Source organism: Callionymus lyra, chromosome 3, assembly GCF_982586985.1.
Source record: "Callionymus lyra chromosome 3, fCalLyr1.hap1.1, whole genome shotgun sequence".
NCBI classification, from domain to species: domain Eukaryota; kingdom Metazoa; phylum Chordata; class Actinopteri; order Syngnathiformes; family Callionymidae; genus Callionymus; species Callionymus lyra.
In genome coordinates, this window is record NC_141820.1 from 35,202,362 (window position 1) to 35,216,889 (window position 14,528).

At 38.0% G+C, this 14,528-nt stretch overlaps 1 protein-coding gene across 2 annotated transcripts in view; it reads left to right on the plus strand.

Moving 5' to 3' along the window:
* LOC148084602 (oxysterol-binding protein-related protein 10-like) overlaps positions 1-14,528 on the plus strand; it is a 42,220-nt gene that overhangs the window by 23,495 nt on the left and 4,197 nt on the right. For both annotated transcript variants that reach the window (XM_087787704.1, XM_087787703.1), the window contains 2 exons: positions 4,009-4,234; positions 8,392-8,522. In XM_087787704.1, the coding sequence (XP_087643830.1) occupies positions 4,009-4,234; positions 8,392-8,522 (357 nt within the window). The remainder of the gene's footprint in view (positions 1-4,008; positions 4,235-8,391; positions 8,523-14,528) is intronic.

A 14,528-nucleotide genomic window follows, 5' to 3' on the forward strand; every position in this document is an offset into this window, starting at 1 on the left:
TTTGGGAAGCCAGGATCAGACCACTAGACCATCAAGCCATGAATGAAAAATGCATTTTGCTATAGTTCTAAAGTGACTATAAAAGCATGAGACAACTATGAAAATGGTTTGACTCAGAATAATAAAAAGCAATGTTTCCTGTTTTGTAAATGTGGTCCTTGAGTTCTTCATAGGCTTCTAAAAGGATGCCTTGTTGCCCTTTTTGCCATAGTGCATCAGTGAATCGGTGATCGATCGCAGTGTCTAAAACCCCAAAAATCCCAAATCATAAACGAAAAGGGATGATATAAATAAATAAATACAATTTAAAAAAAACTAAAAAAAAAACAGAGGGGAAGGAGAGAGGATGTTCAGGTTGATTTCAGGTGTTACAATTAATTGATTTTAAATTATGAAAGTCATATTTATTTCATATGTATTGAAATTATATGAAAATTGATGTTTTTAAAATATTTACCTGGGGTCTGCTCCCTCCCTTTCAGCCCGTTTACAATTAACACTAAATGCAGCTGCAATTCTGGAAATTATAATTGGACATGTTTTCATGGGGGTGTTCTGCCCTTGACTTGACCCACCCACCTGGGAAATCCACTGAGAGTCGTTTAAATGCTAATTTTCAAGCTACTTTGTTGAGCACCCGTAGTGTATGCAGTCAGACACTTGTTATGATTATTTTCTCTGTCCAATGGTTCATGTTGTAGAACTTGTTGGTAGCCTAGTGTGTTTTAAAGTCATGTCAGGCACAGGCTTCCATCAAAGCAGTTAGAACATCTGGAATGTTTCTTTATGTCTCAACTGGGTCACTGAGCAGCGAGAATAGTTGCGAGTGGGTGTTAGTTTTGAGGTTAAGTATATGTATTTGGTATTTAGCGTCAAAGTAGCTCCCACTCGAGACCTTATTATAGCATCAACCTCTAATTGATCTTTTAGTTCTCTAGATGAGAAGGATGTTTGTTGTATATGCACAACTTAAGGAACATTATTGAGTGTATTTTTTCTCACTTTGATGTCCTTAACATCTCATACAGAGTGTCTCTTGCTCACCTATTTCTTTAAAATAAATGTTTTTAATATGATACAATGCAACAACATATATGATCTGGAGGGAATTAGGTTGGAAGAATTTTGCATGTCTTGTTTCATATAAATCCTCACACAAAAAGGACATTTAACAAATCAGATTATACCACCAGGTGCTTATGAGGCTCGCATTCTTTTTTCAATCTACAAAGACTGTGCTCTTGTATTTAATTACCTAATATAGTTATAATTGTTTTAATGACATTCTCCCAAACACATTTAAAACATTAACAGGAAATATTGTGATTATGTAAAATGATGTGATGCGTATCTTACGAAAATACTGTTGGTTACATGTGAACAAGAAAAAGCAGCAGCACTTGATTTGAAGAAATGGATACAAATCGTAAGAGGGACACAAACCATAGAGCAATTGTCCTTTAAACTCAGACTGAAAGAAAATGTGTGGACTTGGTGTTGGAAAAATTGGACTACTAAATGACATTCTGACTGAATGTAAGAAATTTGCAACCAGTGTGTTATTTTTGTTTGTTTTTGATAACTACTATTATTTTTCCTATCTGGTGGATGACCATCCAGTAATTCTATACTATTTCAAAGCTTGTTTTGTTAGCATTCTGTAGCCATAATCTGTATGTAATTGGGGATTTTCGGGGCTCAACCTTTAGCCCAGTTTTTTAAATGAACTACATTAGGTGGAAAAGGAAAATAGATTTAGATATTAGATCAATCTTGCACTCCTGAGGTCTAAATATTAAATATGAATCTTAGAAACTGGTCTAAATGTGGCTGATGTTGATACATTTTCACATTAATCATCTGTTTGTTGTTTTCTCATCTATTCTCTTCTGTCGTGTCACGTCTCTTGAGCATTGACTTGAGATTCTCTTCAGTTCCTTCTGTTCCTAACTTTATTCAGGATGAGCTGAAAACTTTACACAAAGTCATAATCTACACAAACGTATATCTTGTGATGTCGAGAAGACGCCGGAGATATTTAAAGACGGTTGTGGGCGGGTGCGACAGAGACGCTACAAAATCAGTGTTTAACATGAACGTCACTGTCACATCTAATCCCGGATCAGCGACATCCTCCAAAATAGCATAGAGGAGTCTGTTTATCAAGCTGTTGAATATTAATGTGTGCAACATGTTTCATCCTGGTAAACAACATGGATTCATTAACCAGCAGCAAAAATCCACTCCCTGAGATACATTTGGCTGTTGCAGGTGAGTCACTGTGTTTTTCAGTCAAATATATTCAGAAGGAACCGGAGACAAGTTGACTTGTGTGAAAACTTTTGCAGTTTCCTTTCAACGTTCCCACCAGAACTCTCTTTCCAATGATAATGCAGTTGAGGCGTCGAGGACTTCGCTTGTGTTTCCTTCTGTTGCTACAGACTGTCATGACCACAGTGGAACTGACGTGTTACGTTTGAATAGATTAATTTAATTCCATCATTTGCCATGTGTGCATATGCAAAGTGACTCTTAACAATCATTTATCTATTTAAATAAATGCATTATACCATCTACAAGGTTAAAAAACTAACAAGCACAAAAGTAAGCCACTAACTCTCATTTGCTAAAAAAAATATACTTTTTGTACTCTGGCCTTTTTTGGAGTTTGGTGTTGATAAATGTACTGATAAATTATTTATTATTTTAATATTCTTTCAAGTAATTTCAGGGGAAAACAAACACTGAAGAAAAGCACAAATTAGAAACTATAATGCAGAAGTGTATAACTTTATTACAAATACTGTACATTCAATTTATTAGGGTTTAAAGACAATGTTATGACATGTTATTAGGACTGTAAGAGCAATATGTCAAGACTGTATAATGTCATTGAAGTCAAGATTTTATTTTTAAAAGACCAATTTATTATTAAAATACAGGGAACAGTGTTGAAGAAAGTTTAACCGTTATAATAGGCTATAAAAGGCTTTTCCCTGATTTTCTGGTTTTCATGTTTGTCTTATGTGTCTTGATCTTTAAGTATATATTTTAACTGTGTATTGTTTGTGTTTGTTAAAGCGCTTAGAAATAACATCGCTTACTTACTTACTTACAGGTACTTTGCTGAGCTATGCCATAAGGTATAGAAACAAAAACAATCCTTTAAAGTAAAATTTTAACCTTAAAAAAAAGGGAAACAACAACAGTATGTTCCCTCCTTTATCCATGTGAATTGTAGAATCAGAACCGTCTTGTTCAAGCCTTTTGGGAATCATTCCTGCTGTTTCTGCGAAACACTGTTATTTATTAACACAGACTGATAATATCGATAAGTGGGGCAGGAAGTTGAGGGATAGGAAGAAAGAAATTTCACTCCTAACAAAGAAAGTTTTGTTCACATTAAGCTTGTTAAACTGAAGGCATGAGGGTCATGTGATCGTACATGGTCGGATTTAAAGAATGTTGGTTGTTATTGTTAATTTCATGTCTTCTTACTTTGCATTGTCTCTTAGTTTTGTTTTACATTTTTTAACCAAATGTTAATGCAGCTGTGTTGTTCATAATGTTATCCACCCAGACACTCAATTCATGTCGGCGTCATCCAGCTTCTTATCTCCAGCGGCACTAATGTGAAGTGATAGAATTGTCCACCGAATGAGTAATGAAGGCGCTCTCAGACTTAAATGCCTTTAATTATCATTTAGAAAAATTAAAGCAATAATTAGACTTCAATTAGCTGCTTGGCAATGGAGGAAGCGACGGTGCATCATAATCATACATTCATCTGTAATTAGGTCTCCAGGCTCAAATCAACAAGAACCGGACGGTGGGAGGTCCGTCAATTCAAGACACAATTGTTCATATTAAAGCTTTTTTTTGAACGCACAAATGTGTTGATAAGAGTTCTGTTGTGTATCTTCAGACGATGTGTACTGTCAGGATTGCCTGCTTTTTTGGTACCATTTATTTAAGGGGTTCAACTCTCTCCACTCTGGTATCTTACAGGTAATGTCTCAGGCTGAAGGTCAACAGAAAAACCTGGTCCAGTCTATAGACTCCCTTCCCACCAAGGGGCCCCTCTCCTGCCTGGACCAGGACCTGCTGCTTCTCAAAGCCACGTCGGCGGCCACACTCAGCTGCCTGGGAGAATGCCTGAACATCCTCCAACAGACCCAGAACCAGGCGCCACCCCAATCTCAGGCCCTGCACCGAAATCACAGCGCCCCCTCTGGTGAGTCCACCATGGGCCCCATGTCGCTCCTGCTACCGGAGGCCCCGTCATGTCTTCCATCTCCCTTGCCTTTCCAGTTTAGTCTGTCCAAACCCACTGTTGGTGGCGAGGCCCAGATGGACTGTGGCTTCTGTCCCTGCACAATGTCGTCCATCAACGTGTGTAGTAAATGTTGTTGACTGTACTTCCCCTCTGTTACACCTCCTTCACTTCTCTGTCATGTTTTGTACTGATCGCTGTTTTTCTCCATTCATCTCTGTGTTTGTGTTCAATGTCACTAACGACACACCAACCTACTAAAGTGCCAACACGCTGGAAGAGTGCAACTTTGTACAAACGTGTTAGTGTTTCTTTCTTTAAAGCAGCACTGCACTAAAGTCTCTGATGTCAGCGTTAAATCCAGAGAATACTCAACATTTTCTTTAATGATGTCAGTGAGCAGGACCTGTAACACCACATGGTATACCTTAAGTGACCGTTCTAGGGACATTTTTATAAAATGATTGTTATTTTTCTTTATTAAGTGATTTAGTTAAATTTTGCTCACCCTAATCCAGGGGTTGAAATTATTTTTAGAGTAGATGTCTTTTTGGACTTTTATGGATATTTTGAAGCCCTCCATTTTAAGATTTAATAAGTAGGGGTTGAGCATAATCGCCATCTTGAAGTTATGGAAACCACCCAGTCAGATGGTTAAGGAATAAAGATCATTACTTCAAATTTTATCATCTATACAGCTAATATATATAAGACAAAACAAGACACAAAACTAGAAAAAACTGTCCCAAATTGACTTGCAAATTATACAGAAATACAGAAAACATAGATCCAAACTCTTAAAGACCCCTCAGTCTGTGACCTCTGGTAGCCGCCCGGCCAAAGACACATCAAACTTACTTTGCTTGTTTTACCCTTATAGGATCAAAACCTCAATTTATATAGTTGTTTACTTCCAAGTGATCACACCTAACACAACAGTATGTTTACATACTGATGTGTATTACATTTCTGGTACTTATTTTGTAGCTATTGTTAGTTTGTAGCTTATTATAGCAAATGTAATTTCAGGTCTTACTGTACAGTTCGCTAGCTTGCCTTAAGGTAAGACAGTTATCGTGCCACTTGAACCTTAAGTGAGCTGCTCAGAACAAACGTGCAGCGGTGCTGCTTTAAAGACATGCATGAATTACAGTCCCGGGTTAGTGTGTGAATGACCAGATGGCTAATTTGCACTTTAAAACTCAAGTCTGAGCCAAATGAATCCACACTGGTGCCTAAAACTGTCAGACAATGTTAATAAAGCTCTTTCTTATAAACTTCCTCTAGCCTGAGGGTGCTTCTGTGGGACTCGGTGGATGGGTCGAGCACTTTAAACCGTCATTTATCAGCGTCCTGGACCCACCTGCCATGTTCGACTCCATCTTATATAAATTCTAGGAACTGGACACGACAGCCCTGCGCCCTCATTAGCCCTTCAGGACGATCGATTCACAGTCTCGTCGTAGTCTACGTTCTCTATTTGTGGAAGGATTCTGACTCTCTGAGTAGGAAGTGAAAGGCTCTTCTAAATGTCCGCTGCCTTCGCGATTGTTTTCGGCTGCAATAGTCTTCTGAACTTCACAGGTCTCTCGTTCATGATCAGTGTAACCTGCAGAGCGGCGGTCCGTCTTTGTCTCCGCCTCTGTCCCTCCTGACAGCTTATTGGTCTTCTCTTTTGCACCAGCGTCCCCCCTGCCCTGTACCTGCTCCTCGGACAGGTCCTGGTGTGGAGTGGGACCACCAGGCCGCAAGTACAAACTACTTTCTTTACGCTGCCTGGCTGATAAGTCCTGCGGGGGTCCGGCTGCTCCCTGCTTCAAGCATGTTTCTCCCACGCCACAGTGAGGAATCCTTTTGTACTGGAGTGGATTACCAACACGGATGAGGACTAGAGTAGATGTTGATGTCAGGGTTGGTTTGTGTGACGTCTTAGGTTAGAAAGGGCTGCACAATATCTGTCATGGCAGACGTAGCATCAAGGTGTGAGCGGAACTGCTGTTGTCGATTGATGTCAACAAACTCAAGATATTATTATTAGTTAACATCGGCAGTTTAAGCAAGTCATCCTTTACAATTGTACTTACTATGTCATCTTCAGCCACTCGTCTGTTGCCAGGTCATGAGATCAAAATTCAAGATCAATGCTGCTGCAACTGGAGAATGGGGAGGTCAGAGTGAAGATTGATTTTTCAGGGTCAGTTCAGGGTCTGCCTGAGATTCATTCTCTTGCCCTTGTTTACATTCGTATTTCAATGCAGACAAAGAAGAAATACATTAATCCTCTGTTGAACAGCAGCATTGATCCTCCTGCTATATCTCCTCTAATATTCCCCTAATGAAAGCAGAGTTCCAGAGTAAATGCTGTAACATCCTCACCTTCTCCCTCTATTTCAAGCACGTACGATCATTTAAATCTATTTATATTCTTTCCTTGAATTGATCAACTTGATGGAAGTGTAATTACTAATGTGTTTGGGTTCAGACATATTGTGCAGCCCACCGTGATTAGATTCTATTAGACGAACTGTGTTCCTGTTAACTTCTCACTAGACTTCACCTCCTCCCCTCACTCCCCTACCAACCTGCTGCCAAGAGCTTGAACCCCTATACTTTCCTTTAAGGGAACACAAATCCATAAAGGAAATGAATGTACAGCTGGTTTTGCAACTGCTTGTTGTAGGGTTATTGTGTAAATGATACGACGGATTACCTGAGATTTCATTGGTTCAAAAGTGGATGCATTTGGGAAACCATTATAACGGCATGCTGGCTTCTGTACACCTGCATGCTTCCATGTTTTTCTTCCTCTCTCTCTCTGTACATCAACTGACTTCTGACCATTATTGAGCATCTTACAGGTTCTTTAGATGTTGTTGCTGAACTATGTTAGTCTCATGGGTGAGAGATTTAAAAAACCTTCTTGTGTCAACATTACTGTGGCTAAGAAGTGCAAAACTAATATCTATTAACGCTGAACAAATTTAAAAAAGTTTCTGCATTTTGTTTAAAAAAAATCTGTTTTTTAAATCTGTTTCTGCTTTTGTGTATTTGTTTTGCACTTAAACAGCAGAGAAATCGTAGCGATGAGCTCATGGTTGAGAGGACTTATGGTGCATTAGAGCTTTAGCTTGTTTTAAGATGCTACAATAACATCACTTAGCCCAGTTAGCTTAAGCCACCAATAACCCACCTACTTAGTAGTAGTTTACCTACTAATCATTGTCCATCATTGGACCAACCACCGAACAAACTTCGGTTTTAGCCACAAAATGTAGGTCGGTGTTCAGAATTGTATAACTTGTGTAGTAGGACTGTTTGTTGTAAAGAGTTGGTTTAACTCAACGGTTGTCTGAGCGCCTTAGCATCTGAGCTATTAGCGCCACAACATGTTAGCATTTTAACTATGCTAGCCTTTAAAACTGTTATTGTTTTACTATCTTTTTTCGTTTTAGAGCACCCAGACCAATAAAATTAACTGCTCTAAAGCACTTGGTTTTCTGCTCTAAAGCACTTGGTTTTCAATACATTTCACCTAATTATAAGTCTTTTGAATCTGTTAGCAACCAAGCACTAGCTTGTTAGCGTAGCATTTTTTTTTTTAATAAGATATGTTTTGGTGTTGTGATTAATATATCACCTGGAACATCAGTAGAATGAAAGATAAGATACAACCTAATTTGTCTTATTGGTAAAATGCTAGAATTTGTGAATTGTTTTATTCTTTTAGATTTAATTATTTAATGTACAAATGTGAAAATGTACAATATAGACATTGTTATTTTTTTGTCTAACTATATTATTTTGCTTAGTTCAGCCATATTCTAGCCGTTTTCAAACGCTGTGATATCTTTGATTGTATGATAATATTACATTGAAATAATATGATTATTAACTCGTCTTATGAGACACAACTAAATGCTTCTTATTACAGTATAATGATGTTGCCCAGTACAAAGATTGTGATGATGGAGCTCAGCTCAGACTGGGAAAATGATAAGAAATGCTTTGTTAGCTACAGTCCTGCACACACTGTCTGTCTTTAAACCAGTGCGTTATATTTCGACGTTATATACACATATTGTGTAGGCCTATGTTAAATATACTATCTGTTCTTTCAGATGCTGCTCCTGTGTGGACTGTTCCAAAATCAAGTTCAGGGGAACAGTTGAAGAACGGAGGCGTGACTCCTCTACGATCAGCCGAGCCATCACCGAACCTCAGGAAAAGGAGTCTGTCCCTCACTGCTGAGGTAAAAGTCTTTGCTTTTTTCATCTACTATCTCAGAGAAATTACTAATTTAATCTAATTCAAATTATTTGAATTCGATTTTGGTAGATTTTTTTGTGTAATACTGTTGGTCACGTGTCAATTTTGAAACGTCAATCTTCCTCTTCTAGTAGCTCCATTGAAACAGTAAATTAATGAAGATTGACCTTCTCTCTGAATGCAGCATGACATGTCAGCAGCTGATGTCATGTGATCATAGAAGCTGTGAGACAGGGGATTAGGATATGCAAATGTGTGGAGAGGAAATCAGTTAGGGAATTAACTGGTGTACCTCTTTAACAAGCATGCCAATCAAATTTTGTTGGCAAAATTCAAACGCAGTTTCTGCCAGTTGTATGTCATTGCTTTGCACAATTATACAAACACCAAATAAGAAACTCAACTAAATCTACATTTTTAGACGAATAAAACATAGAGCATCTACATTTTTTTAAATCTTGAAAATGTATTTTGGTTACACTGGAAATGGAAAGAACCCTTGTGTGCACTACTTTAAACCAGCATGTAAGGGGTTAAGTGGTTTGGGTTCATACTCAATAGATTGTGCAGCCCACATGTTCAGATTCTATTAGAAGATCTTTGTGTTGTTGATTTTATTGGAAGTAAAATTAAAGATTATTATTTTTTAATGTGTGCCATTCATTTGTTGTAAAACAAAATTAAAAAAAAGGGTAATGAATATGCTTAAATCAAAACTCTGCACCGATTATAATACCATTTAAAAAGCTGAAATAAGCATTAGAAACGTTTTTAACACAAACATGTCCATGTCTAAGGTCACCATGTAACTTATTAGTTCCAGATTCCTGCAGGTCAGGAATTCATTTAAGTCCTAATGTGACAGAAGTCTAAAGTTGTACTTTGAAAGTCAGTCTTGTGACTCAGGGAGAGTCAGGAAAAGCATTCCTGCAGCCACGACTCTTGGGGGCATTAATGAGACATAAAGGACGTATAAGAGGTGATTATATCTGTGGTTTTGCTTTATAACAGACAGTAGCATCCTTCAACAAGTCAGTCAGGTTCTCCTCATAAAGTGACACGTTTGAGACAAATTTAGGGAAATAAGACGAGTGTGTTCAGAGGAACATGTTAACACGATGAGTTTTATTCCGGAACATTTCTCTCGTTCTGCTCCTCTGCACTTGGAGTGAAAATAATCGCTTCACTTGTTAATACTCGAGTGCGTTCAGTGCTTATTTAACAGCCCAGAGTCATGATGACAGGAGAGACTTCAGTGTTCTCTGATGAGTTCTTCCAACAAATTGAGTAGCTGGAGGTTCATTTGTGGTGTTAGTTGAACTTGTCAAGAGATTCTAAACTTTTTAATAATGAGTTGGAGCGCCCAAAGGTTCTTGAAGATATTTCACACATAGAGTTTTTGTTTCGCTTATTTTCACTAAATTACAGGATTCTTCCCGAGTGTAAGATGAGCCATCTTTGTCACCAGGACCAGTGTAGTACACAACAGTATATCCAGTTGTTTTTTATAGTCACAGAAACAAACATTTAATCAAGAATAGTAACTAGTAGCTGACGAATGGGATGGAGTGACAGGAGTTACAAAGGGCCCAGTGATACAGCAACATCAGAGTGAAACCTCAGCTATACTTCTGGTCCTACTGTGCGGCAGGTGAAGTCATTAGTCCTGCAGGTGAAACACTCATAATAAAGGTTCAGTGTATTATAGAGCAGCATCCGGCTGGTGTTTGATATTCCGTCCTGGTCCACAGCCACATGAGGAGGTCTGCTGGGGGAGTGTGTGGAAATGAAGGGGAAATTGCTGGCGCTCGCAGAAATGTAGCATTTTTATGAATCTTTATGGAGCCTCGCATCAGTGAGTCACCGTGGAAACCATAATATGCTGCACAGGAGGGTCATTGACGGAGAAACTCTGGCAAACACATAATCCGCTACAATGTGTTTTCTGTTGTTGATATTAATGTTGAGGATGTAGAATCTAAACCTTTAACCTTGTGTAACTCTTTATTATTTAAACCAGACTTTCATGTATTGTAACTTTCATTAATTTGTATTATAATTCATATTACTTAATTATTGTAAATAAAACATATTTTGCTTTCAAAATTGACATTACTTTTTTTGAAGAGTTAACTTTAAACAATATAAATAAATATGATAGATTATACAAAAGAAAAATGCTGTGTGAAATACAACCTTAAATATAATGTGAACATTGAACACTGTACAAATATATATATTGAGGGTTAATAAAAGATTACCGATGTTTTTTAATTCTATGAATTTGTTCAATAAAAATATGATTAATAATATTGTAAAATAGTATTACATATAATAATGGTATGACCATAATATCAAATGTATTCATTGATACAGTACTTGTGATACATTTGATGTATATGTAAATTTAAGTAGCATTATTAAGTATTAGGTACAGTAAAACAACAATTATTTAATGGAGATTTACTTTTTAATGTAATTTTATTAAATATATATTATATGAATAGTTTTTCCTTTTAGTGTGCATAAATCCGTGGAATTTCCTTATGTAAAGATAAATGTGTCAAAAAATAATCAACGCTCATAAATGTGTAATAGTCGATTTAGTCCAGTAGAGGGCAGCATCTCGTCCTCTCAAGAAAACATATTAAGGTGGTTATCATTGTAGTTATATTGAGGTTTATCATCGTTTTCTATGGACCCTGTCCTACATGAAGAAGTCAAATATGAGCTCTTTGACTCTGGGTTTAATGAACTCTTCATGTGTGTTTGTGTTTTGGAGAGTCCCAAAGAATAAACGTGCTTGTTGTGGAAATCATTTTAGAGTTTAAAGTGAAACGCTCTAAAGCTGCAGCATATTTTTCTCCATGTTGACATTTAAAACCTTAAAAAAGAATTGATTTTTAAACAGGAAGTGGATCTCTGGTGCAGGCGTTTGTGGAGAACTTAGCTGTTGATTCAATTGACTTAATTTCCTTGTTAGACGATCACATGACTGATGTGCTTCTCCAATTCTAAGGAAATCCTGTCAAAATAAGTGTGATAAGGAGGCTGCAGCAGTAAGCGTGAGAAAGAGATCTGCAGGAGGTCCAGTCCTGAAGCTGATAGAGGAACCATTTAAGAAGGAAGAAGAAACAGAATAAGATATCGAAGGAGAGAAACTACAAGATCAAAGAAAACTTCCTCTGAACTTTCCTTCACCAGATGCTCAGTTAAAGCCTTTCATCTGAGATGGTGGTGGTCAGTTAGTCAAAAGGTGAAGCGTCACATGAGAAGTGGACTTCTGTTCATTAAATGTGTGCGGCAGGGAGGGAGGACGAGATGTAGAAAGAGGTGGAGCAGGAGGAGAGATGGAGTCATGTGGGAGAAGAGCTTGTGACGCCATGGAGGCAGCAGCCAAGTGCAGAGGAGGAGGAGTGTTGTGGAGTAGCGGAAGTGTCTGGAGAGCCGGAGAGGGAGTATGGACGACTGAAGTGGGACATCCAGCATTTCTCTCTCTGCCTCCATCTTTTCCGGGACTTGGTGGAGGGAAGGAGGAGATGCAGAGTTGCTCTCGGCCAGAAGAGAGATCTCAGTGATCTCTCAAAAACCTCGGTTGGATTTTTATTGTTTCACTTTGGAGGCTCTTTCTGATTCGGAGATGAGATCCAGTTGTCAGCAGGTGAGTCCACATCAGAGAAAACTCTCTCGGTTATAAGTTACAAGTGTTGTCTCATCTTGGTCTCCCATTAATTACTACTTTTTCCAATCGGAACAAAATACTTAGAGTTGTTTTGTTTTGAAATGGACCTCTGACACTCCATCAGAAAAACTTGATTAAATAACAAGAAATACACAAATCAAATATGTCACTTTAGATTTGTTACTTTTTGGTTGATGCATGCTAACATTAGCATGTATGCTAAAGTACTTGGTATTTATTCTTTTTCTTGAAAATTTCTGATTTTTGAATCACTTTGTTGACAAAACGAATCCATTATCACAAAGTAAATGTCTATTTACAGTTTATTTGATATTTATGTAACAACACAATATTTTCGGAACATTAAGCGTTAAGCTTTGAATGCTAACAGCTTAGCCTGAACCTTGGTGTCTAAAATAAATGTAAATAATAAATAACACATATAATAAATAATACAAATAATAATAACAAAGAATTCATTTAAATATCATACAATTTAATTTTATTACATTTAATTTTATTAAATGTATTCATATTTCTACATCAAACCGTTTGGAGAGAAAACTAGCATGTCTAATCTGCCATCTTAACCTGATTTCTTTGTAACTATTTTATAAAGTATAATTCGTTCTACAACTACTAACCCTAATTATTTAATAATAATCTAACAACAATTAAACATAAAATAGTGATCCAGCAGGAAAAATAAAACCAGGTGAGAGAAATGTATATTTGATTAAAGAAGCAAAAAAGTAAAACATGCATAAAAGTCACTTGTCATGTAGATTATTAAAAGCTGTGCTTCCATTACCCTCCTATAAAGACGAGCGTTTTGAATACCTTCAGGTGAACTTCAGTACTGCAAGTAAGGAACTTCCTGAGACCAAGAAAACAGTACATTTGAATTTTCAAGATTGAATGGTTTGACTTTTGAACCAGTTGGAGGTGAGAGATATAGGAAGTTTCAGTCGTCAATAGTTTTAAGCTTCTGAAAGCAATTTGAAGATTTAATGACTTCAATCGATTCTTGGTTTACCTGTGATCTCCTCGCTCGATGTGCTTGGAAAAAACCCTTAGATTTGAATTACAAAAGCTGTAAAAGAGTGTCTTGTGGATGTAAACAAACGTGAGAAAGTAGATGAATACATGATTTAGGGATCAGTAAACAAGAGAGTTTATCTACAACAAACATAAATCTTTTTCCCTCGTAAACAGGTAAGTCGACTAATAATTGATCCCTCATGTCACTTTATTATTCACTTCAGAGCAGACGAGCTGAAGTAAACACTCTCTGGTGGAACAACAACCTCCCGGTTTATAAGCTACGAGGAAGTGCTTGTGCAGAGACGCTCCGACCTCTTCGGCAGTAGTTTCCTGTTGCCGTCAAGAGCCTGTTTAATTAGTCAGAACTGCTGGAATCACAACAGACCTCCTCCCCCCCTCTCACGTCTATAAATACATCCCAGTGACGAGAACCTAGCCCGCTCGAGGGACTCCTGCTCGTGTGCGCCCGTTTCTTTTCGTGCCGTTTGCACCCGGAAGAGCCGATTTGTGTAGCGTGGCGTGCAGAGGATGAAATATTCAGGTGACAGGCCATCGCTCTGTCTGCACCAGCAGTTATCAGGAGGTTCAGGTTGGGTTTATTTCTCCGACTCACTGCTGATGAAGAGCCCTGGAACCCCAGCACAGGTCGGGGGGAAAAAAAGGCACATAGGACACGCAGGTTGTTGCACAAAAGGAAGAGAGTTTTTGTTGCCCACAGGCTCGAAAGCACTTTCTGCATTATACATGCTTCCTTCCTGCTGCTGCCACTCACCTTAGAGGATGTAAAGCCTGGTTCAGGCTCCACTGTACTTACAGCTGAATTCAAGAGCGCCACGTAAATGGATCACCAGATGTAGCAGCTGGAGGCTGTGAGCAGTCGTCGAGGTGGAATCTAGTTACACGTGAAATGCTGCTAGTGGTGGTGAGGAGCTGAGCGGCACATGTAGTTTGGTATATATAGGTTGTTGCGAGAACATGTGCTGCATGAATTCCCTTAGATTCTTTGATGTGGAGTGTTGGAAAACAAGAAGCCGAGGAGATGGCACAGTTCTTAGACAGTTTTCCAGTTTCACCCCATGCTACTGTTTCAATGCTAGTGGAAAAAAAACATTGGTGTATGAAACATTGACCTTTATCTTAATCAAATTGACCTTGAGACGCTGAGGTACAGGTCTATTACTGTTGCTAAATGCTTGAAAGGGTTTGCAAATATATTTGTGTATTTGTACAGTGAGTCACAAATGCCTAACTCGATTCACAAAT